The 23,954-nt window shown below is 35.5% G+C and overlaps 1 protein-coding gene across 1 annotated transcript in view; it reads right to left on the reverse strand.

Annotated features, from left to right (window-relative positions):
- Positions 1-23,954, reverse strand: part of TEX11 (testis expressed 11) — a 230,554-nt gene that overhangs the window by 104,193 nt on the left and 102,407 nt on the right. The window contains exon 15 of the mRNA XM_030304808.1: positions 16,526-16,663. Within this exon, the coding sequence (XP_030160668.1) occupies positions 16,526-16,663 (138 nt within the window). The remainder of the gene's footprint in view (positions 1-16,525; positions 16,664-23,954) is intronic.

The following is a 23,954-nucleotide window of genomic DNA, read 5'->3' on the forward strand; positions in this document are numbered from 1 at the left end:
TGAAGGAAACAATCAACAGAACTAAAAGGCAACCTACGGAATGGGAGAAGATATTTGCAAATGACATAGCTGATAAAGGGTTAGTAGCTAAAATATATAAAGGGTTTATAAAACTTAACACCCTCAAAACAAATAATCCAAGTTTTTAAAAAATGGGCAGAAGACATAAATAGACATGTTTCCATGAAAAGATGCTCAACATCACTCATCATCAGGGAAATACAAATCAAAGCCAAAATGAGATAGCACCTCACACCTGTGGGAATGGCTAAAATTATCAACACAGGAAACTATAGATGTTAGCAAGGATGCGGAGAAAGGGGAAACCTCTTACACTGTTGGTGGGAATACACACTGGTGTAGCCGCTGTGGGAAACAGTATAGAGGGTCTTCAAAAAGTTAAAAATAGAACTACCCAGGGCACCTGGGCAGCTCAGTTGGGTAAGCATCTGACTTTGGCTCAGGTCATGATCTCACAGTTCGTGAATTCGAGCCCTGAATCAGGGTTTCTGCTGTCAGCGTGGAGACCACTTCAGATCCCCTGTCTCCCTCTCTCTCTGGCCCTCCCGCATGCTCTCTCTCTCTCACTCTCTCTCAAAAATAAACATTAAAAAAATAGAACTACCCTACAATCTAGCAGTTACACTACTAGGGATTTGCCCAAATGGTACAAACATACGGATTCAGTGGGGCACATGCACCCCAATGTTTATAGCAGCCTTATCAACAATAGCCAAACTATGGGAAGAGCCTAAATGTTCACTGACTGATGAATGGATAAAGAAGAATGAAGAGTGAAATCTTGCTATTTGCAACAACGTGGATGGAGCTAGAGTGTATTATGCTAAGTGAAATAACTCAGAGAAAGACAAAAACCATATGATTTCACTCATATGTGGAATTTAAGAAACAAAACAGATGAACAAAGGGGAAAAAAAAGAGAGGGAAGCAAACCTTAAGAGACTCTTAACTACAGAGAACAAACTGAGGGTTAATGGAGGGAAAGGGTGGGGGATGAGCTAAATGGGTGATGGGTATTGAGGAGGGCACTTGTTCTGTGGGGCACTGGATGTTATATGTAAGTGACAAATCACTAAATTCTATTTCTAAAACCAATATTACACTATATGTTAACTAACTAGAGTTTAAAAATTTGAAACAAAAAAGGGAAATTATAATGTTGAAACAATGAAAGAATGGAAATATAATTTTTTAAGTTTATTAAAATTAGTCAATGATAAGACCAAAAGCATTAAAATAAGATACCACCTCATACCTGTCACAATGCCTAAAAATCAACAACGTAAGAAACAATAGGTGCTGGACAGGATGTGCAGAAAGGGAAACCTTCTTATACTGTTGGTGGAAATGCAAGCTGGTACACACATTCTGGAAAACGGTATGGAGGTTCTTCAAGAAATTAAAAATAGAACTGTCCTACGATCCAGCAATTAGACTACTACATATTTACATGAAGGACACAAAATACTGATTCAAAAGGATACATGCACCCCAATGTTTATAGCAGCCTTATCTACAATAGCCAAATTATAGAAAGAATTCAAATGTTCATTGACTGATGAATGGATAAAGATGTGGTAGTGTGTGTGTGTGTGTGTATATATATAAATATAATGGAATATTACTCAATCATCAAAAAAAATGAAATCTTGGGGCACCTGGGTGGCTTAGTCAGTTAACAGTCTGACTCTTGATTTTGGCTCAGGTCATGATCTGACGGTTCATGAGATTGAGCCCTGCATCAGACTCCTGAGCATGGAGCCTGAGCATGGAGCCTGCTTGGGATCCTCTCCCTCTCTCTCTGTCCCTCTCCCAGCTCTCTCTGTCTCAAAGTCAGTAAATAAAAAGAATGAAATCTTTCATTTGCAACAATGTGGATAGAGGTAGAGAGTATTATGCTAAATGAAGGAAGTCACAGAAAGACAAATACTGTATGATTTCATTCATATGTGGAAAATTTAAGAAACAAAACAAACAGGTAAAGGGAAAAAAAGAGAGGGAGTCAAACCAAAAAACAGACTCTTAACTATGGAGAACAAACTGATGGTTACCAGATGGGATGTGTGTGGGAGATGGGTCAAACAGGTGATGGGGATTAAGGAATGTATTTGTGATGAGCACCAGATGTAGTATGGAAGTGTTGAATCACTATATTATACACTTGAAACTAATATTACACTGTATGTTAAGTAATTCAAATTTAAATAGAATCTTAAAAAACACGATTTATAATTGCACTAAAAAGAATAAAATAACTAGGGATAAATTTAACCAAGGAGGTGAAAGACCTATGCTCTAAATCTATAAGACACTGATGAAAGCAATCCAAGAAGACAAACAGCGAGGATGTAGAGAAACAGGAACTCTCTTGCACTGTTGGTGGAATGCAAACTGGTGCAGCCACTCTGGAAAACAGTGTGGAGGTTCCTCAAAAAATTAAAAATAAAATTACTCTATGACCCAGCAATAGCACTACTAGGAGTTTATCCAAAGGATACAGGAGTACTGATTCATAGGAGCACATGTACCCCAATGTTTATAGCAGTGCTTTCCACAATAGCCAATTTATTGAAAGAGCCTAAATGTCTATTAACTGATGAATGGATAAAGAAGATGTGGTTTATATATACAATGGAATCCTACTTGGGAATGAGAAAGAATGAAATCCTGCCATTTGCAGCAACGTGGATGGAACTGGAGGGTGTTATGCTAAGTGAAATAAGTTAGCCAGAGGAAGACAGTTATCCTATGTTTTCACTCATATGTGGATCTTGAGAAACTTAACAGAAGACCATGGGGGAAGGGAAGGGGAAAAAATAGTTATAAACAGAGAGGGAGGAAAGCAAACCATAAGACACTCTTAAATACAAGCAACAAACTGAGGGTTGATGGAGGGGGCAGGGGAGAGGGGAAATTGGGTGATGGGCATTGAGGAGGGCACTTGTTGGGATGAGCACTGGGTGTTGTATGTAAGCAATGAATCATGGGAATCTTCCCCCAAAACTAAGAGCACATTGTATACACTGTATCTTAGCCAACTTGACAATAAATCATATATAAAATTTTTTTTTAAGTTTAAAGTTTTTGAAGTCCCATTAGACGAGGTAAACAACCTCCAAAGCCTTTGAAAGCACCCTCTTCTTCCTCTAAGCCTACTTTTCCTCATCACCTTCATTTATGAAAAATAAAAGAAACTATTTATTACATAAGAAAGGAATACAGGGGTGCCTGGGTGGCTCAGTCGGTTGAGCATCCGACTTCAGCTCAGGTCATGATCTCATGGTCTGTGAGTTCAAGCCCCACGTCGGGCTCTGTGCTGACAGCTCAGAGCCTGGAGCCTGCTTCAGATTCTGTGTCTCCCTCTTCTCTCTGCCTCTCCCCCACTTGCACTCTGTCTCTCTCTCTCAAAAATTAATAAACATTGCCATGTAGTACTCCATTGTGTATATAAACCACAATTTCTTTATCCATTCATCAGTTGATGGACATTTATGCTCTTTCCATAATTTAGCTATTGTTGAGAGCGCTGCTATAAACACTGGGGTACAAGTGTTCCTATGCATCAGTACTCCTGTATCCCTTGGGTAAATTCCTAGCCATACAGAGAAAGACAGATACCATATGGTTTCACTCTTATGTGGATCCTGAGAAACTTAACAGGAACCCATGGGGGAGGGGAAGGAAAAAAAAAAAAAGAGGTTAGAGTGGGAGAGAGCCAAAGCGTAAGAGACTGTTAAAAACTGAGAACAAACTGAGGGTTGATGGGGGGTGGGAGGGAGGGGAGGGTGGGTGATGGGTATTGAAGAGGGCACCTGTTGGGATGAGCACTGGGTGTTGTATGGAAACCAATTTGACAACAAATTTCATATATTGAAAAAAATGAATAAACATTTAAAAAAAGGAATACAAACAGAAAGATATACCCCATTCATGGATTGGAAGAATATTAAAATGTGCATACTATCCAAAGTAATCTATATATTCAATGCCATCCCTCATTAAAATACCAATAGCATTTTTCACAGAACAAGAACAAATAATCTTAAATTTTGTATAGAACCAGAAAAGATCCCAAGTAGTCAAAACTATCTTTAATTTTTTTAATGTTTATTTTATTTTCAGAGAGAGTGAGTGCAAACACAAGTGGGGGAGAGGGAGGCGCAGAGAGAGAGGGAGACACAGAATCTGAAGCCAGCTCTAGACTCCAAGCTGTCAGCACAGAGCCTGACGTGGGGCTCAAACCCACAAACTGCAAAATCATGACCTGAGCTGAAGTTGGATGCTTAACCTTCTGAGGTACCCAGGCACCCCCAAAACAATCTTAAGAAAGATCAAAGCTCAATTTCAGATATCAAAAGATACCACAAAGCTATAGTAATCAAAACAGTATGGTACTGACACATAAACAGAAACATAGGTCAATAGAACAGAATAGGACACTCAGAAATAGAGCCACACCTGTATGGTCAATTAATCTATTGACAAAGGAGGTAAGAATATACAATGGGGAAAACAGTCTCTTCAAAAATGATGCTGTGAAAACTAGACAGCTACATGCAAAAGAATGAAACTGGACCACCTTCTTACACTATATACAAAAAATAAAATAGAAATGGATTAAAGACCTAAATGTGAGACCTGAAATCACAAAACTCCTAAAAGAAAACATAGGCAGTAATCTCTTGGACATCAGCCTTAGCAACTATTTATGGATGTGTTTCCTCAAGCAAGGGAAACAAAAGCAAACAAACTATTGGGACTATATCAAAATAAATAGCTTCTGCATAGTAAAAGAAACAACCAACAAAACTAAAAGGCAACCTATGGAATGGGAAAAGACATTTGCAAATGACATAGCCAATAAAGGGTTAGTATCCAAAATATATAAAGAACTTATATAGCTCAACACCACAAAACAAACAACCCATTTTTTAAAAATGGGCAGAAAACCTGAATAGATATTCCTCCAAAGAAGACATACAAATGGCCAACAGACACATGAAAAGATAACTCAACATCACTAATTGTCAGGGAAATGAAAATCAAAACCATAATGAGATATCACCTTACATCTGTTAGAATGGATAGTATTAAAAAGACAAGAATGAACAAGTTTTGGCAAGAAATGTGGAGAAAAGGGAATCCTCATTGCACTGTTGATTGAGATGTTAATTGTTACAGCTCTTGTGAAAACAGTACAGGGGCTCATCAAAAAAAAAAAACCAGTAATACTATTTTTATAGTAAAACTTAATATATGATCCAACTGTTCCACTGCAGGTATTACCTAAATAAAATGAAAAGACTAATTCAAGAAGGTATATGCACCCTTATGTTTACTGCAGCATTATTTACAATAGCTAATATACAGAAGCAACCCAAGTGCTCACTGACAGATGAATAAAGTGGTGTATACAGTGTGTGTGCATGTGCACACACACACACACACACACACACACACACACACTGGAATATTACTCAATCATAAAAAAGAATGTGGTCTTGCCATTTGCAACAACATGGATGGATCTAAAGGGTATTATGATAAGTGAGGTAAGTCAATCAGAGAAAGATAAATACTACATGATTTCACTTATATGTGAAATCTACAAAACAAACAAAAACAACAAATACTGAGAAGTAACTGGTGGCTGCCAAAGTGTAAGTTGTGGGGAGGGGGGAGATGTGCAAAATAGATAAATGTGATTAAGAGGTACAAAGTTCCATTTATAAAATAAGTCATAGTGATGAAAAGTACAGCATAGGGAATATGGTCAGTAATATTGTAATAATGTATGGTGACAGACAGTGTCTATACTTATCACGGTCAGCACTGAGTAATTATAGAACTGTTGACTGAATGTGTTGTACACCAGAAGTTAATATAACATTGTATGTTAATTATACTTCAATTATAAAAGGTCAAAACTGTAACCAACCATTTCAAAATGAGGTTGAAAACATTAAGAAAATTATACTAGATATAAAAGAATGGCATAAAATCAGAATTAGAATTAGAAAAAATGGCATAAAATCAGAAATGAGGTGTTAGATCTCAGAAAAAAATTAGAAGAATTACTTCAGAAATGAAGACTGACAAAAAGAAATATGAGAGTAATAAATACAGTCAATAATGTCATAAGAACATAGGAAACATTTTAAAATTTAAAAGGAGGAAATTTTTAAAATTAACTAGAATTGAAGATTATATATATTCTACCACAATAAAAGATAAACATTAAAAAAAGAAGACAACCAAAGTGATCTACAGATTCAATGCAAACCCTATGAAAATCTCAATGCCATTTGTTTTGTATTTTTTTTGTGTAGAAATAGAAAAACTCATCCTAAAATTCATATGTAATCTTAAGGGACTCTGAGTAGCCAAAAAAACTTGGAAAAAAAAGAACAAACTTGGATGACTCACACTTCCTAATTTCAAAACTTAGTACAAAGCTACAGTAATCAAAACAGTGTGGTACTTGCATAAGGACAGACATACAGACCAATGAATTGGAATAGAAAGCCCAGATATAACCCCTCACATATATGTTCAAATGATTTTTTATTAGACTGATAAGACCATTCAATGGAAGGACAGTCTTTTCAACAAATTATGCTGGGGAAATAGGATATTCACATGGAAAAGAATGAAGTCAGATCTTTATTGTACCCCATATATAAAAAGTAACTTAAAATGGATCAAAGACCTACATGTAAAAGTTAAAATTATAAGTCTTAGAAGAAAGCATAAGAGGAAATTATGACATTGGATTTGGTGGTGATTTCCTGGATAAGACACTAAACTAAAAAATAGACACTTAGACTTCGTCAGAAGTACAAAATGTTTGTGCTTCAAAGGACATTATTCAAGAAAGGAAAATGACAATCCATAGAATGGGAGAAAATATTTACAAATTATATCTTGATAATAAATTAATATCCAGAATACATAAAGAGCTCCTACAACTTATCAACTAAAAAATAAACAACCCAATTAAAAAATGGGCAGAAAGACTTGGAATTTCTCCAAAGAAGATATACGAATGGCCAATAAGTACATGAAAAGATGCTCAACATCAGTGCTCATTTAGGGAAATGCAAATCAAAATACAAGAGACCACTTCATACCTATTAGGATGGCTATTATCAAAAAACCAGAAATTGATCAGGATGTGGAGAAATTGTGACACTTCTGCTTTCTGGTGGGAATGTAAAATGACATAGCCATCATGTAAAACAGTGGCTATTCCTCAAAATGTTAAACATAGAATTACCATATAATCCTAAGTATATATACAAAAGAACTGAATGCAGGGACTCAGATACTTGTATACCTAGCTCATAGCGATTTTATTCACAAAAACTAAAAGGAAGCAACCCAAGGGTTCATCAACAGATGAATGGATAAACAAAAAGTGGTATATACATACAGTGGAATATCACTGAGTCTTAAAAAGTTCGGGAATTCTGATACATTCTACAACACAGATGAACCTTGAGGACATTACACTCTGTGATATAAGCCAGTTACAAATGGACAAATATTGTATGATTCCACTTATATGAGGTAGCTAAAGTAGTCAAAGCCATAGAAACAGAACACATAATTGTGGTTGCCAAGGGTTAAGCAGTGAAGAGATCAAGGAGTTATTGTTTAGTGGACACAGAGTCTCAGTTTTGCATGCTAAAAAGAGTTGTGGAGAGGGATGCAGAATATTGTGTATGTACTTAATGCCACAGAACTGTGCACTTAAAAAATGGTTAAGATGGTACATTTTACCATAATTTGAAAAATCAATTATATTTCTATATGTTAGCAATGAACATTTGGAAATTGAAATAATAAAGTAAGACCATTTACTATATCATCAAAAACACGGATTCTCTGGGATAAAGTCAGCAAAATATAAGCAAGATTCTTGCGCTGGAAACTATAAGATAATGATGAAAGAAATTAAAGAAGACCTAAATAAATAAAATGCTGTGCTGTGTTAATGGATTTGAATACAATTCTGTTAAGATGTTAACTGTTTCTTAAATTGACCTAAAGATTCAATGCAATCCCAATAAAAATCCCACCAGACATTTTTTTGTAGTAAATAATAAGCTGATTTTACACTTTATGTGGAAATATAAAGGATTTAGAGTAGTCAAAAGATTCTAAAAAAAGAACAAAGTTGAGGACTTACCAACTGGATTTCAAGACTTACTGTAATACAACAATAATCAAGACAGTGAGGTATTATTAGCATAAGGACACATATGAAGAAATCAACGGAATCAACAGAATAGAGTACAGTATACAAAGAAATCAATGGAATCAACAGAATAGAGTACAGAAGCAGATCTCAATATTTATGATCACCTGATATTTGACAAAGGTGCCAAGATAATTCAATTGGGTAAGGACAGTCTTTCAATACTGGTACTAGAAGAACATGGAATCTGTATGGGGGGAAAATGAACCTTAACCTTTATCTCTGTCTCTCTCTTCTTTATGTGCACACACACAAATAGACACACACATAGATTAACTCAAAATGGATCACAGGTCTAAAAACAGCTAAAACTATAAAATGCCTATAAGAAAGCATAGAAGAAATGTACAGCCAATGTACAGCCAAGCTTATTAGGACTGCTATAATAAAACATATCAAAAGTGAAAAAAAAAGAAAGCACAGAAGAAAAATTCTTTCATCCTGGGGCAAGCAAAGATTTCTAAGGACACAATAAACAAACCATAACAGAAAATATAATAAATTTGACTTTATTAAAACAAACCCACAACATACCTACTAGAATTATTGAAATTAAAAAGTTGAAAATACCGTATGTTGACAAGGATGTGGATGAACTGGCACCTTCATCCATTGATGGCAGGAATGTAAAATGTAAAACTCCTTTGGAAAACACTTTGGTGGTTTCTTATAAACTTAGAAATATTGTTACCATATAACTCAGCAATTCCACTTCTGGATACTTCCCCAGAGAAATCAAAACAAATATCTATACAGAGACTTCTGCCTTGAATGTTCATAGTAGCATTATACATAATAGCCTCAAACTGGAAACAACCAAAATGTCCACCAATAGGTGAATGGATAAACAAATTGTGATATATCCATGGAATACTACTCAGGAATAATAAGGAGCAATCTACTGATATATGTAACAACATGAGTGAGTCTCTAAAACATTATGATGAAAGAAGTTAGACCAAAAAAAAAGCACAGACTGTATGATTACATGTATATGAAACTCTGTAAATCTAGATAAATCTATAAGTAAATCTAATCAATAGTGATGGATAGTGTATTAGTCATTGCCTGGGGCCGAGAGTGTAGATGGGGACTGACTTGGAAGGAGCACAAGGGAATCTTCTGAGGTAGTGAAGATATTCTATAACTAGATTGAGGTAGTGGGTATACTGGGGTGGTTTTTAGTGTAAATTATACTTCAATAAATTCAATTTTTAAAGTAAATTAATAATGATTTGTAAGGGCCCCTTTGGTTCTAAAAATTCAACAATCTTTGAACTTATGAACTCCAAAAAATCTTCTTTGACTATTTATAGATTTTGCCAGACTATAATATCTTAGACTGATATGGTTGGAAGATTCTCTTAGTCAAAAAAATTCTTCTGATGCTTGAATCTTCTTTATAACACTCACACCAAGTAGTCAGTCATTCAGTCTCTGCTTAAATACCTTCAGGGAGAGGGAATTTATTATATTTTAAGAAAATCCATTTCAGTTTGGGACAGGTCTAATCATTAGACAGAGTTTCCTTATGATGACCTGAAATCTTACTCCCTATATGTCTCACCCATGGAAATATGCATGAAATAAATATAATTCTTTTGATCATTGGCATTCATTCAAATATTAAGAGGAAGCTATTAATGTTCCTTCTAAATCTTCCATTTTCCAAGTTTAAAATCCCTATCTACTTTTAACTATTCTTCAAGTAAGATGGTTTGAGTGGTCTCACCACCCTGAGTGCCTACCCCTTGGCACTCTATTTAGAGTTTGTCAAAATCATCCTTCAAAAGTGTTGCCTCCTAGTCCTACACAATACTGCAGGTATGCTATAACCAGAGCAGAATACAGGGCAATTACCACTCCTTCACATTTCTATTGACACAACTTAATTTGAATTAATTTTCTTAGCATTACTGGCTTATGTTGAGCTCACAGTCAACTAAAAACAACAAATCTTTTACATGTGCTACTGTTTTTTTTTTAAATTTTTGTAAATGTTTTATTTATTTTTGAGACAGAGAGAGAGCGTGAACAGGGGAGGGGCAGAGAGAGAGCGAGACACAGAATCCGAAGCAGGCTCTAGGCTCTGAGCTGTAAGCACAGAGCCCGACGCGGGGCTGGAACTCACAAACCGCGAGATCATGACCTCAGCCGAAGTTGGATGCTTAACGGACTGAGCCACCCAGGCGCCCCTACCTGTACTACTGTTAAGTGACATTTCATCTATTCTGTTCTTGTACAGTTGTTTTGGGGGATCCAAGTATGGAATATTTTGTTATTCCCATAACTGGGTCTGCATCTTGTTCAAATGGGATCACCATTTCAGCCTATTGAGGTGTGATTATCTATCTGACTCTCTTCTGACATATTAGTTACTCTTTTCAGCTTTAGGTCATATGTACGTTCAGTCAGTATTCATAAAGCTTCATCGACATATTCTGATTCTAAATTCATATGATATATATATACCACACTACTTGATATTTGAATGTGTACTTTTATTACTTTGTAATTATGTTGTACATGTAAACTTTGTTTCTACAGTAATACTTTAAGCTGATCTATATAGAAAGGATCATGTATTCTACTTATTCTATAATTCCAGGCACAAATTAGGCATTCAATAAATATTTGTTGACTTGAAACCTCAATTACAGTATTTTTATGGTATAGCTGTATCAAGAATGAGCTACAACAGAACTTCGTCTCATTTTTACTTGTGTTTTCTTTTATATTTGTACAGATACATTTGTGGGAACGGCTATACCTGCCAAAGCATCACAAAATCAATGAAAAGCTATTATAATAGAAACAAAGCCCACAGTGCCACCTAGTGAACATTACTAGTTTATTTCTTCTGATCACAAGGTCATTTTCAGTCCTACAATGGAATGGCATGATTTTAAAACTCTATATAGTAAATAGAACCAATGTAAAACCAACACATGAGACGTGGTTGTTTTCACTTTAGGTTACATAAATATTCTATAAAAAGTCTTATCTTGTCTTATCACCACACTGTGCTTTGAGAATGTGCTTTAATATCATCAATCTAGAGTAGTACTAATGATATTTCATGTAGCTAAATTGCAGTTGTTACCTGAGGATGAGATTTCTGCACTGAGTTAAAGAATGCTCAGCTGAATATTACTGTTTACCAAGATCACCAAAATATTACCCATAATGTAGGGATGCAGCGAAGAGGTATTTTGCAATGGAGAAGCATGGAAAAGGGTACAGAGGTAGAAAAGCATAGAGCATGGTTAGGAAGCTACAAATAATTCAATTCAGGCTAAACATAGTATACATGTAATGGAAATAAAACAGGATCGTTATTTATGGATTCTGGAGGACATTAGAACTAAGGAATTTGGTCTTTATTTACAAGGAGCCACTAAAGACTATCGAGTGGCTCCCTGTAACTGTTAAAATATTATTCTAATAGTCATAGAGATGATGAAAGCTTGGATTAGAGTAGTGAGGTAAAGATGGAAGAGGAGTCAGCTGGCAAAAATATTGCAGAGGTAGAATTGATCAGACATGGCACATGATGAATAGAAAAGAAGGAATCCATGAATCTAAAATTTCAGTCTTAGACAAGAGCTGGATATACCCAAAGATAGTATAAAAGTGAATGTGGGCTGTGAGAGAGATCAGGGCTAGACATACAGATTTGGGAATGAAGAGTTGAACTAAAACGGATTACTGAGGGTAGAGTGTACAGAAGAAAAAAAAGAGATCAGAGAATAAATTCATTCAACAAATGTTTATTGAAAGCATGGTTGTGGGTGTTAGGGATAAAATAGTGAACAGGATAAACATAGTACTTGCCCTCATCCAATATTTATTTGGTGAAAAGAGACAGTAACAGAAATAGAGAAAGAATTGTCAGAATAATAAATAGGATTAAGAGAAGATGTCATAGAAGCCAAAGAGAAGGTTTCTAGAAGGATGAAGTGGTTGACAGTATTATACTGTTTTGTTCTAGAGAGATCAGAAGACAAGAAGGACTGAGAAAAGATTAGACTTGATCATTAAAAGGTCACTAGTCTTCAAAAGAGCAGTTTATAGAATCATAGATGTAAAAATCAAGTGGGGAGTAGGTAGTGAGGCCAAAAACCTTAGAGTCAGCCTTGTCTATTCTTTCTCTTCTACCCTGTCTAGTATGTCAGGGAATTCTATCATCTTTACTTTTATAATCTATCCAGAATCTGATCCTGATCCACAATTCTTCTGCACTGGTCCATGCCACCTCATCTCTTGCCTTGTTATTTCAATGGCCTCCAAACTGGTCTCCTTGCTTCCACCCTTGCACCCACCCTAGTCTATCCAACACAGTGGAAAGAGCGATCTTATTAAAATGCAAGTCATATCATGTGATTCCTCTGCCCAAGGCCCCTCAATAGCTTCCCATCTCACTCAGAGTTAATGACATAAATCGTTACAATGAACTACAATGTCTTTCTTATGGGATCTGTTTCCCCACTACTTCCCTGATCACAGCTCCCGCTTTTCCTAATATTACTTCTGTTGCAGCCACATTAGTCCTTTTGCTATCCCTCAAATACCCCAGGTATGCTCCTAGCCCCACAACCTTTGCACTTTGAATTCCCACTATTTGGACTGCTGTTTTTTCAGATATCCACATAGCCAGATCCCTCACTTCCTCAGGTCTCTATTCAAAAGCACCTTCTCCCTGAGGCCTTCCTTGGCCACTGTTATCTAAAATTTCAACCTTTCATTCCTCTTCTAAAATATTTAATGCCACCCTTTCCTGCTTAGTTTTCTCCTTAGCACTTACCACTATTTAATATAACAGGGTCAGAAAACGATGGCATTTGGGCCACTTCTAGACCACCATCTATTTTTGTACAGTCCACAAACTAAGAAGGGTTATACATTTTTGAAAGGTTGAAAAAATTCCAAAGAAGAATAATATTTTATTACACATGAAAATTATATGAAATTCAAATTTCAGTGTTCCTAATAAGCAAGTTTTATTACAACACAACCATGCCAAATTGTTTACATATGGTCTACAATTGCTTTCATGGTACAAAATCAGAGTTGAGTATTTACAACAAAGGCTGTATGGCCTAGAAAACCTAAAATATTTACTAACTGGTTCTTTACAGAAAATTTGTTGACCTCTGTAATATACCATAATATTCATCTTTTCATTGTCTGTCTCTCCTAGTAGAACGATAAACTCCATGGGTATAGGTGTTTATGTCTACTTTGTTCATTACTATACTCCAATGCCTAGGACAGTACTTAATGTATAATAGTCAATAAACATTTTTTTTTAATAAATGGACACTAAAAAATGTCAGCATTAATTTTAGGTTAAAAATATTGGTGAAAAAAGGAAGGACAAAGAGAGAACTGTAATTTGAGTAGGATGACAAGAATGAAGAAAGGTTTCTGAATAAAAAAGACCTCAAAATAACTGTAGTGACAAGGAAAGAAATAGTTGAGAGAAAAATATTAAAGAGCTAAAGTGACATTGGTAGAGAAGGTTTCCAGAGAATGTTCTTTCTAAGAGATAAGGAAGAAAGAGTAAAGAGATGAGTAAAGAAAGGAGAAGTTGATGAAGTTCATGTTAGTGGCTCCAAGTTCAGACACTTACAAGATAAAAATTTTTTTTTAATTTTTTAATGTTTATTTATTTATTTTTGAGACAGAGAGAGACAGAGCACGAGCAGGGGAGGAGCAGAGAGAGAGGGAGACACAGAATCCAGGAGAGAGGGAGACACAGAATCCAAAACAGGCTCCAGGCTCTGAGCTGTCAGCACAGAGCCCGACACGGGGCTCGAACTCACACACCATGAGATCATGACCTGAGCCAAAGCTGGACGCTCAACTGACTGAGCCACCCAGGCACACCACAAGATAAAAGTTTTTTTTTTTTAAGATAAAGTTGTTTGATAAAGGGAAGGGTAAGGTATGGGGGCTTAAAGACAAAAAAATCCTGGAATCACCATTGTGAGGAATATGACAGAAAGTTAACAAGAGTCCGTTTTACAGAGTGCCTAGCTGAAAAACTATGAAATTTTAGCAGATCCAATAAACATGGTTTCATAAATTTCCTGAATAGCATTCAAACAGCTCAAGGGAAGGAGTGAAAAAAAAAAGCAGACGATGAAAATTAACAAGGTGGGAACAGTAAAATAGTAAAATATAATGGACTGTGTTACTTCTTTTCACCTTTCTGTCTTAGTGCATAGGAGAGTATTCCTTACATATGAAGGGTACCAAATCAATGTTTAAGTTCAAGACAGGAAGGATGAAAGAGAAAAATACACTAACAGTAATCAAACAAGATTACATTGATCATACTGAAAATAACCTTTGGCTTCACCACCAATCTGGCCTTAAGTGATATAATCGCATACTGAACATACACTATTAGGATGGGCCTGGTTTCCTGCTCTCTTCTTCTTCCCCTTCTACCAATACCATTTGAATTCCAAATTACAGACTAAGTCCTACATTAGGCTCTAGGATCAAACTTCATATTTGTTAGAGGAGACTTAAGAAGCACTGCTTCGAGGTGCCTGGCTGGCTCAATTGGTGGAACATATGGCTCTTGATCTCAGTGTCTTGAGTTTGAGCCCTACATTGTGTATAGATTACTTTAAAAAAAAAAAAGAAGCACTGCTTCAAGTCTTAAAAGATTGTGTCTACTCACTTCATATTCTCCTAGGAACTGCATCCCAGCCTGGCCTGCTGTTCCTGACCTTTAAAACAGCCTTGTTATTCTCATCCCTTTAGGTTTGGAACTCTACCTTGCTCTTTCTAGTCTGTCTACATAAAGATTTGAGTTCTGCCTTTGAATCCAAATCTCTATGGCTGAAGACCTGTTCCCTGCTGATATATGATACCAACTATTTGCATGCCTAACTTATAGAATATTTCCAACACTTAGATTTTCTTCCTTGCCATGATCTGTTTATCTGCCTATTAAGATACCCTGATGCCAACTGCTTGGTTGAATCAAAGGCAACTACGTCTTGTTCATGTCTGTAACCTCAGAGGCTATCATAGTATCTTGTGCTGTGCCCTTTCCATTGGTATTAGCTGAACAGATATCCTTCCTTGGTGTGAAAATGCAACCATCCCCCACAAATGGCATGTCTGGCTCCAGGTGCAGGTCCTTCGCAATCTGCCAGGCCAACATAAATCATGGAAGTTACAGTAACTTTCTTATCACCTTCTTTAAGTCTTCAAGTAAGCAGTAAGCAACTATCTTTCTGAAATAGTTAATAGTATCCTATGCAGAAATATAATGAATTAGGTAACAAAATCTGTGTGATAACTTTTTCAGGACTTTCAGTAAACAGTAGTCAACTGTCTTTCTGAAACATTTAAGTGCTAGCCTGTGCTGAAATATCATGAACTAAGTAACATTTCAACTTCTCTTCTAGAACTATGAATTTTGAATATATAAACTAAATGGTAAATATTCTTTTGAAAGAAAATTTGAAGTATTTAGTCAAATAAACAACCCCTCAAAGTAAACAAAAACTCAAAGAAAATGTCTGGAATTACAACCCTTAATCACATATTCCCCCCTAAACTTATCATTAAAACCTGAAAAGCAACAAAGGCCTTCATATTTTATCTGGGTCCACACTTGTCCTTTTCACCTGTTCTTCCACAAGCCAATACCCTTCCCCAATATGTGCATACTACATGATACCCAAAGGAAGAAATGTCCCAATTGCTTTGGGAAATATGAATGGTTTATCCTTAAATAAGTTGGTTTCTCATTCACCTCCTAGAATTTTGTCCTGATAAACAATCAAATGCTAAACATTTTCTAGAGTGGTTGTATAGGCAACAGGTTACCCAGTAAGTAAAAGACCATTTTATACAAGTATTTTCCCACACTGAATGTTTGACCAATAAAAGCATACCTTATAATTTAGTCTGTTTCAAAGGACAATGTTGCAAATGGTTAGTAGCAGACAACTTTGCTTAAAAGTTCCAATGATACATTACTTTTCAGAAAAAGGTGCCAACCCCCCCCTCCCCCAGTAACTAATGGAATTAATGGTTTTCCTAATTCTCTCCTTCTGGGAAGTCCCAATCAGGAAAATATCAATTTGAGTTTATCTTATATGAAGAAACTCTCAGACATCCTAACCTAATAGCCAAGATATCACACCAAACTGTGTCTATCTCTCTGCCATTGCACATGACATTTTCTGCCACTGAAAAATAGATAAATCAAAGGACCTTATCAAGTTGTTTCAAATGCAGGTAACAGGAAGCCATATTCCTCTGCAGCTTGGCCAAGTCCAGATCCGTTTTATCGATTGCATAAAATCTCAGAGAATAATGGTACCAGTTTAGGGCTTCAGCATAATTTTGTACCTGAAGTTTAAAAAGAAATAAGAAAATTTTGTACCTGAAGTTTAAAAAGAAATAAGAAAATTACAGAGGTATCTCCACATTTGACCTTAATTTTTCTAAGTCACCTCTAGGAAAAAAACAAAAGATTGTTTTATTTTCCTTTTCAGGCAACAAAACCACAACACCTTCTCTAGTTGAGCTATAAGTAAATTTATTATCCATCTGGATCAGTGTAAGTTACAGATAAAGTGGCAATCAATATTCTCTCCTTTCCCCATATTAGAAATTTCACAGAAACCATCAACAAAACTAAAAGGCAACCTATGGAATGGGAGAAAATATCTGCAAACCACATAGTCAATAGAGGGTTAACATCCAAAATATACAAAGAACTCCTACAACTCAATAGTAAAAAAAAAATCCAATTTAAAAATGGGCAAAGGATCTGAATAGACATTTTTCCAAAGAAGACATATAAATGGTCACCAGGTTCAAGAAAAGGTGCTCAACATCACTAATCTTTCAGAAAATGCAAATCAAAACCACAATGAGATGTCATCCATCTCACATCAAAAACTGCTATCATCAAAAAGCAAAAGATAATAAATGTTAGTGAAGATGTGGAGAAAAGGGAAACCTTGTATGATATTGGTGGGAATGTAAAATGGTAGGATCACCATGGAAAATAGTATCGAGGTTTCTCAAGAAATTAAAATTAGAACTACCATATGATCCAGCAATCCCACTTCATTATGTGAAAGAGATACCTGTACTCCCATGTTAAATATTCACAATTAGTCAAGCTATAAAAAACCCAAGTGTCCATTTACTGATGAACGGATAAAGAAAATATGGTATATGTATGTCATAGAATCTTATTCAGCCATAAAAAAGAGGGAAATCCTGCCATTTGAGACAAGGATGAACCTGGAGGACTAGTATACTAGGTGAAATAAGCCAGAAAGAGACAAATATTTCATGTGACCACTTATATGTGGAATCTGAAAACAAACAGTCAAACTCATAGAAACAGAGAGTACAATAGTGGTTGTGAGGGGAAGGGGTAGGGGAAATGGGTAGAGGCTGGTAAAATGGTACAAACTTTCAGTTATAAGATGAAAAAAGCCTGAAGATCTAATGTATAATATGGTGACTATAGCTGATAATACTGTATTGTATAACTGAGTTTTGCTAAGAGAGTAGGACTTAAGTGTTCTTGCCAGAAAAGGGTGACAAATATGTTAATTAAATCAATGGTTAGAACTCTTTCACAATGTATACATATACCTAACCAAATCATATTGTACACTTGTATATAGTTTTCTCAATTTTACCTCAATAAATTTTTAAAAAGAAACGTCACATGTAGGATGAAAAGTCTGAGGGGTAATGAACTACCCTAGAAAACTCAAAATCTAATTTTTAAGTTATTAAAATGACAGTGATACACTCAGGTATCACCTCACGCCAGTCAGAGTGGCCAAAATGAACAAATCAGGAGACTATAGATGCTGGAGAGGATGTGGAGAAACGGGAACCCTCTTGCACTGTTGGTGGGAATGCAAATTGGTGCAGCCGCTCTGGAAAGCAGTGTGGAGGTTCCTCAGAAAATTAAAAATAGACCTACCCTATGACCCAGCAATAGCACTGCTAGGAATTTATCCAAGGGATACAGGAGTACTGATGCATAGGGGCACTTGTACCCCAATGTTCATAGCAGCACTCTCAACAATAGCCAAATTATGGAAAGAGCCTAAATGTCCATCAACTGATGAATGGATAAAGAAATTGTGGTTTATATACACAATGGAATACTACGTGGCAATGAGAAAAAATGAAATATGGCCTTTTGTAGCAACGTGGATGGAACTGGAGAGTGTGATGCTAAGTGAAATAAGCCATACAGAGAAAGACAGATACCATATGGTTTCACTCTTATGTGGATCCTGAGAAACTTAACAGGAACCCATGGGGGAGGGGAAGGAAAAAAAAAAAAAAGAGGTTAGAGTGGGAGAGAGCCAAAGCATAAGAGACTGTTAAAAACTGAGAACAAACTGAGGGTTGATGGGGGGTGGGAGGGAGGGGAGGGTGGGTGATGGGTATTGAGGAGGGCACCTTTTGGGATGAGCACTGGGTGTTGTATGGAAACCAATTTGTCAATAAATTTCATATATATAAAAAAAAAAAGAAAAAAAATAAATATCACGTATGGGTGAAAAAATAAAAAAAAATAAAATAAAATAAAATGACAGTGATAAAAATTTTAAAAGAGAATATCCATAATTCACCATGCTAATACATCTGTTTTTATTTTTCTACATTCCATTTTAACTTTGTCCTTCTGTATTTGTATACAGTTGCAATCATAGCTTATGTTAGAGTTTCATGTCCTATTCTTTCCATTTGACTTTGTTTTGTAAATGTTAAACTATGTTATTATGGGGTCTCAACAGTTGTCAATTTAAGGAATATTTATATTAAGTTAATACGCAATGATTTTCTTAATATTGGATATCTCATTGATTTCTAGGTTTTCACTCTTATAATAAAATGCCACTGTGTTTTTGTAGAACGTTTGTTTTGCTTTTTTTTCACTTTTGAGGCACCAACAAATTTTCAGTGGTAAGACACCATTAGGAAAAATGATAGAAATAACCTGGATAACTTTTTTTTAAGCTAAGAAAATTCGGATTGCTCATGCACACTAAGGTAAGGAAGATGAGTCCCTTGGACCCTCTATCATGAAGCTTCACATTTTTCAATGAAGAACAAGAGCCATTAGGACCCAAATGGAATAAAACACTCTTCAACTGGAAACAGCTATACTGTGTAGCTCCAACATTGCCTTTGACTATTTAGAATTAAGATTATATTCTTCTCCAGGGATGGAAGTGGGAGTTTAAAAATAAACATCCTGCAAGACTGGAAAATGAGGGGAAGGATACAGAATAATAGAAGAGAATTCTGAAGTAATTTTACATCTGCTCAGTAAAGAAATACAGGCCCTCTAAAAGAAAACAAGAATGCCATTCTATTTTGCAGTACCTGATTTTATGGAGTAAAAGAAGACATTTTGATATATGAATACATTGTGAAATAATCACCACAATCAAGCTAATTAACATATCCACCACCTCAAATAGTTACCTTTTTTTGTGGTGAAAACACCTAAAAATTATTCTCTTAGCAAATTCCAAGTACACAGTACATTATTATAATTATAGGCATCATGAAGTAACTTAGGTCTCTGTAACTTATTCATTCAAAAACTGAAGTTTGTATCTTTTGACCAACATACCCCCAATTCCCCCAATTCCCAAACCCTGATAACTACCATTCTATTCTGTTTTTAGGAGTTCGAATTATTTATTTATTTATTTATTTTTAATTTTTTAAAAATGTTTATTTTTGAGACAGAGAGAGAGAGAGAGAGAGAGAGAGGCGGAGCACAAGCAGGGGAGGGGCAGAGAGAGAGGGAGACACAGAATCCAAAGCAGGCTTCAGGCTCTGTGCTGTGCCTGACGCAGGCTCGAACTCATGGACCGCAAGATAATGACCTGAGCTGAAGGTGGACACTCAACCAACTAAGCCACCTAGGCGCCCTGAGTTTGACTCTTTTAGATTCCACATATAAACTGAGATCACACAGTATATGTCTTTCTGTGTCTGTCTTACTTCACTTAGCATAATGTCTTCCAGATTCATCTGTGTTGTTACAAATGACAGGTTTTCCTGTAGATATTTTGGGTAGTATGAATATTTTAACACTATTAATTCTTCCAATTTGCGAACACAAGATATCTTTCCATTTATCTGTGTCTTCAATTTCTTTCATCAATGTCTTACAGTTTTCAGTGTACAGATCTTTCATCTCCTTGGTTAAATTTATTTTTAAGTATTTTAGATGCCATGTTAAATGGGATTGTTTTCTTAGTTTCTTTTTCAGATAGTTCATGGATTATACCTAAAAGGGCAACTAATTTTTGTATACTGATTTCATATCCTGCAACTTCACTGAATTTCTTCAGCAGTTTTATTTGGTGGAGTCTTTAAGGTTTTCTATATATAATATTACGTCATCTGTAAACACAATTTTGCTTCTTCCTTTCCAATTTGAATGCCTTTTATTTATTTTTCTTGCTTAAATGATCTGGTTAGGACCTTCAATACTATGTTGAATAGAGGTGGTAAGAATGAACATCCTTGTCTAGTTCCTGATCTTTGATGAAAAGTTTTCCATTTTTCACCATGGAGTATGATGTTACCTGTGGGCTTGTCATGTAAGGCCTTTATTATGTTGAGGTACATTCCTTTTACACCTAATTTGTTGAGTTTTCATAATGTAAGGATGCTGAATTCTGTGAAATGTTTTTTCTGCATTTATTGAGATAATCATATGATTTTTATTCTTCATTCTGTTCAATGTGATGTATCATATTTACTGACTTGCAGATGTTAAACCATCCTTGCATTCCAGAGGAAAATCCTACTTGGTCATTGGGTAAAATCCTTTAAAAATGCTGTGGAATTCAGTTTGCTTGTATTGTGTTGAGGGTTTTGTTCATCAGGGATATTGGCCTGTAGTTACCTTTTCTTGTAGTGTCCTTGTCTGGCTTTGTCAGGTCAATGTTGGCCATGTAAAATTAGTTTGGAAGTGTCTGGAATAAGTGTGAGTTTGAGAACAAATTGGCATTAATTCTTCTTCAAATGTTTGGTAGAATTTTACCAGCGAAACCATTTGGTAGTAGTCATTACTTCATTGGGAGATTTTTGATTACTGATTCAATCTCCTTAAATCATTATTATCTGTTCACATTTTCTATTTGTTCATGATTCAACCTAGATACATTGTGTATTTCTAGAAATTTATGCATTTCTTCTAAGTTATCCAACTTGTTGTCATATAATTGTTCACTATAGCTTCTTATAATCCTTTGTATTTATGTGGTATCAATTGTAATGTTTCCCCTTTCATTTCTAATTTTATTTGAGTTTGCTGTCTTTTTTTCCTGGTTAGTCTAGCTAAACATTTGTCAATTTCATTTATCTTTTCAAAAAACCAACTCTCATTTTCACTGAAATTTTCTACTGTTTTTTAAATCTCTGTTTCATTCATTTCTGCTCCTGCTTTTTGTTGTTTCCTTCCTTCTGCTATCTTTGGGCTTATTCTTTTTCTAGTTCCTTGAGGTATAAAGTTAGGTTGTTTATTGTTTTTATTTCTATTTTAATTCTAGTGTAGTTACCTTGCAGTGTTCTATTAGTTTCACGTGTACAATACAGTGCTTCGACAATTCCATGCATCACCCAGTACTGATCATGACAACCGCAGTCCTTAATTCCCATCACCTATTTCACCTATGGCTACAAACACCTATCCCCCCACATACCACCCTTTAGATAACAATCATTTTGTTCTCTATAGTTAAGAGTTTGTTTCTTGGTTTGTCTCTCTTTTTTTCCCTTTTGCTCACTTGCTTTGTCTCTTAAATTCCACATATAAGTGAAATCATATGGTGTTTGTCTTTCCTTGCCTGACTTATTTCACTTAGCATAATACTCTCTAGTTCCATCCATGTCATTGCAAATGGCAAGATCCCATTCTTTTTTATGGCTGATTAATATCCCATTGTATATATATACCACTTTTTCTTTATCCATTCATCTATCAATGGAAACTTGGGCTGCTTCCACAATTTGGTTATTGTAAATAATGCTGTTATTATTTACAGTAATAGGTACATTCATCCCTTTGAATTAGTGTTTTTATATTTTTTGGATAGATACCCAGTAGTGTGATTACTGGTTAGTAGGGTAGTTCTATTATTCACTTTTTAAGGAACCACCATACCATTCTCCAGGGCAGCTGTACCATTCCCGCAAACAGTGAAAGAGGGTTCCTTTTTCTCCACATCCTCACCAACACTTGTGGTTTCTCATCTTTTTTACTTTACCCATTTTGAAAGGTGTGAAGTGGTGTCTCATTATAGTTTTGATTTGCATTTCCCTGATGATGAGTGATGTTGAGCATCTTTTCATGTGTTTGCTGGCCATCTGGATGTCTTCTTTGGAGAAATGTCTCTTCATGTCTTCTGTCCATTTTTAGCTGGATTATTTGCGGGGAGACTGAGTTGTATCACTTCTTTATATATATTTTGGATACTAACCTTTTAATGGATATGTCATTTACAAGTATCTTCTCCCATTCCAAAGATTGCCTTTTAGTTTTGTCGACTGTTTCCTTTGCTATGCAGATTCTTTTTATTTTGATGCAGTCCCAATAGTTTATTTTTGGTTTTGTTTCCCTTGCTTCAGGAGACATATCTAGAAAAATGTTGCTACCACCAATGTCAGATAAATTACTGCCTGTGTTTTTGAGTATTCTTAAGTTTTTTTTTTTTAAGGTAAGCTCTACACTCAACATGGGATTTGAATTCACAATCCCAGTATCAAGAGTCACATGTTTCACTGAGTCAGCCAGGCACACGTATTCTTTACTTTCCAAAACAAAAACAAAAAAAAAAACTTGTCTGAAGTTTCAAATTTTTCTACAATAAACCTGGATTCTTTTGTAAAGAGAAAAAATATTACTACTTTTTGGCATTTTTATTGCACAATACCTATTTAAAAAGCAGTTTTAGGTTTGGGGCACCTGGGTGGCTCAGTCAGTTGAGTGTCTGACTCTTGGTTTCGGCTCAAGTCATGATCCCAGGGTCATGATATTAAGCCCTGTGTCGGATTCCATGGAGAGCATGGAGCCTGCTTGGGATTTTCTCTCTTTCTCCATCTGCTCTCCACCCCAGCTTGTGAGCTCTCTCTCTCTAATAAATAAGTTAATAAAAAATTTTTTAAAAACAAGAGTTTTTAGATTCACAGAAAAATTGAGAGGAAATGTACAGAGATTGGCTATATACCTCCTGCCCCCACACATGCATAGCCTCCCGCATTATCAACATCCTCTACCAAATTGGTACATTTATTACAACTGATGAACTTACATGGACACATCATAATCACCCAAATTCCATAGTTTACATTAGGGTTCACTCTTGGTGATGTATATTCTATGGGCTTACACAAATGTATAATGACAAGTACCCATCATCATAGTATCATTCAAAATATTTTCATTGCCCTACAAATCCCCTGTACTCTAAATCACAGTTTTTCAAAGGGAATATAACTCTTTCTTGTTCATCATGTTACAATAAATTACTTTCCTATATCTTAATATCAGATATGTCATTTCCCCTTCACTGTAAGCTCCCAATGGGGATAAACCACATCTTAGTAGCTTTAAATAAATTCTTATCCA

The sequence above is a fragment of the Lynx canadensis genome, chromosome X, assembly GCF_007474595.2.
Source record: "Lynx canadensis isolate LIC74 chromosome X, mLynCan4.pri.v2, whole genome shotgun sequence".
In the NCBI taxonomy this organism is placed as follows: domain Eukaryota; kingdom Metazoa; phylum Chordata; class Mammalia; order Carnivora; family Felidae; genus Lynx; species Lynx canadensis.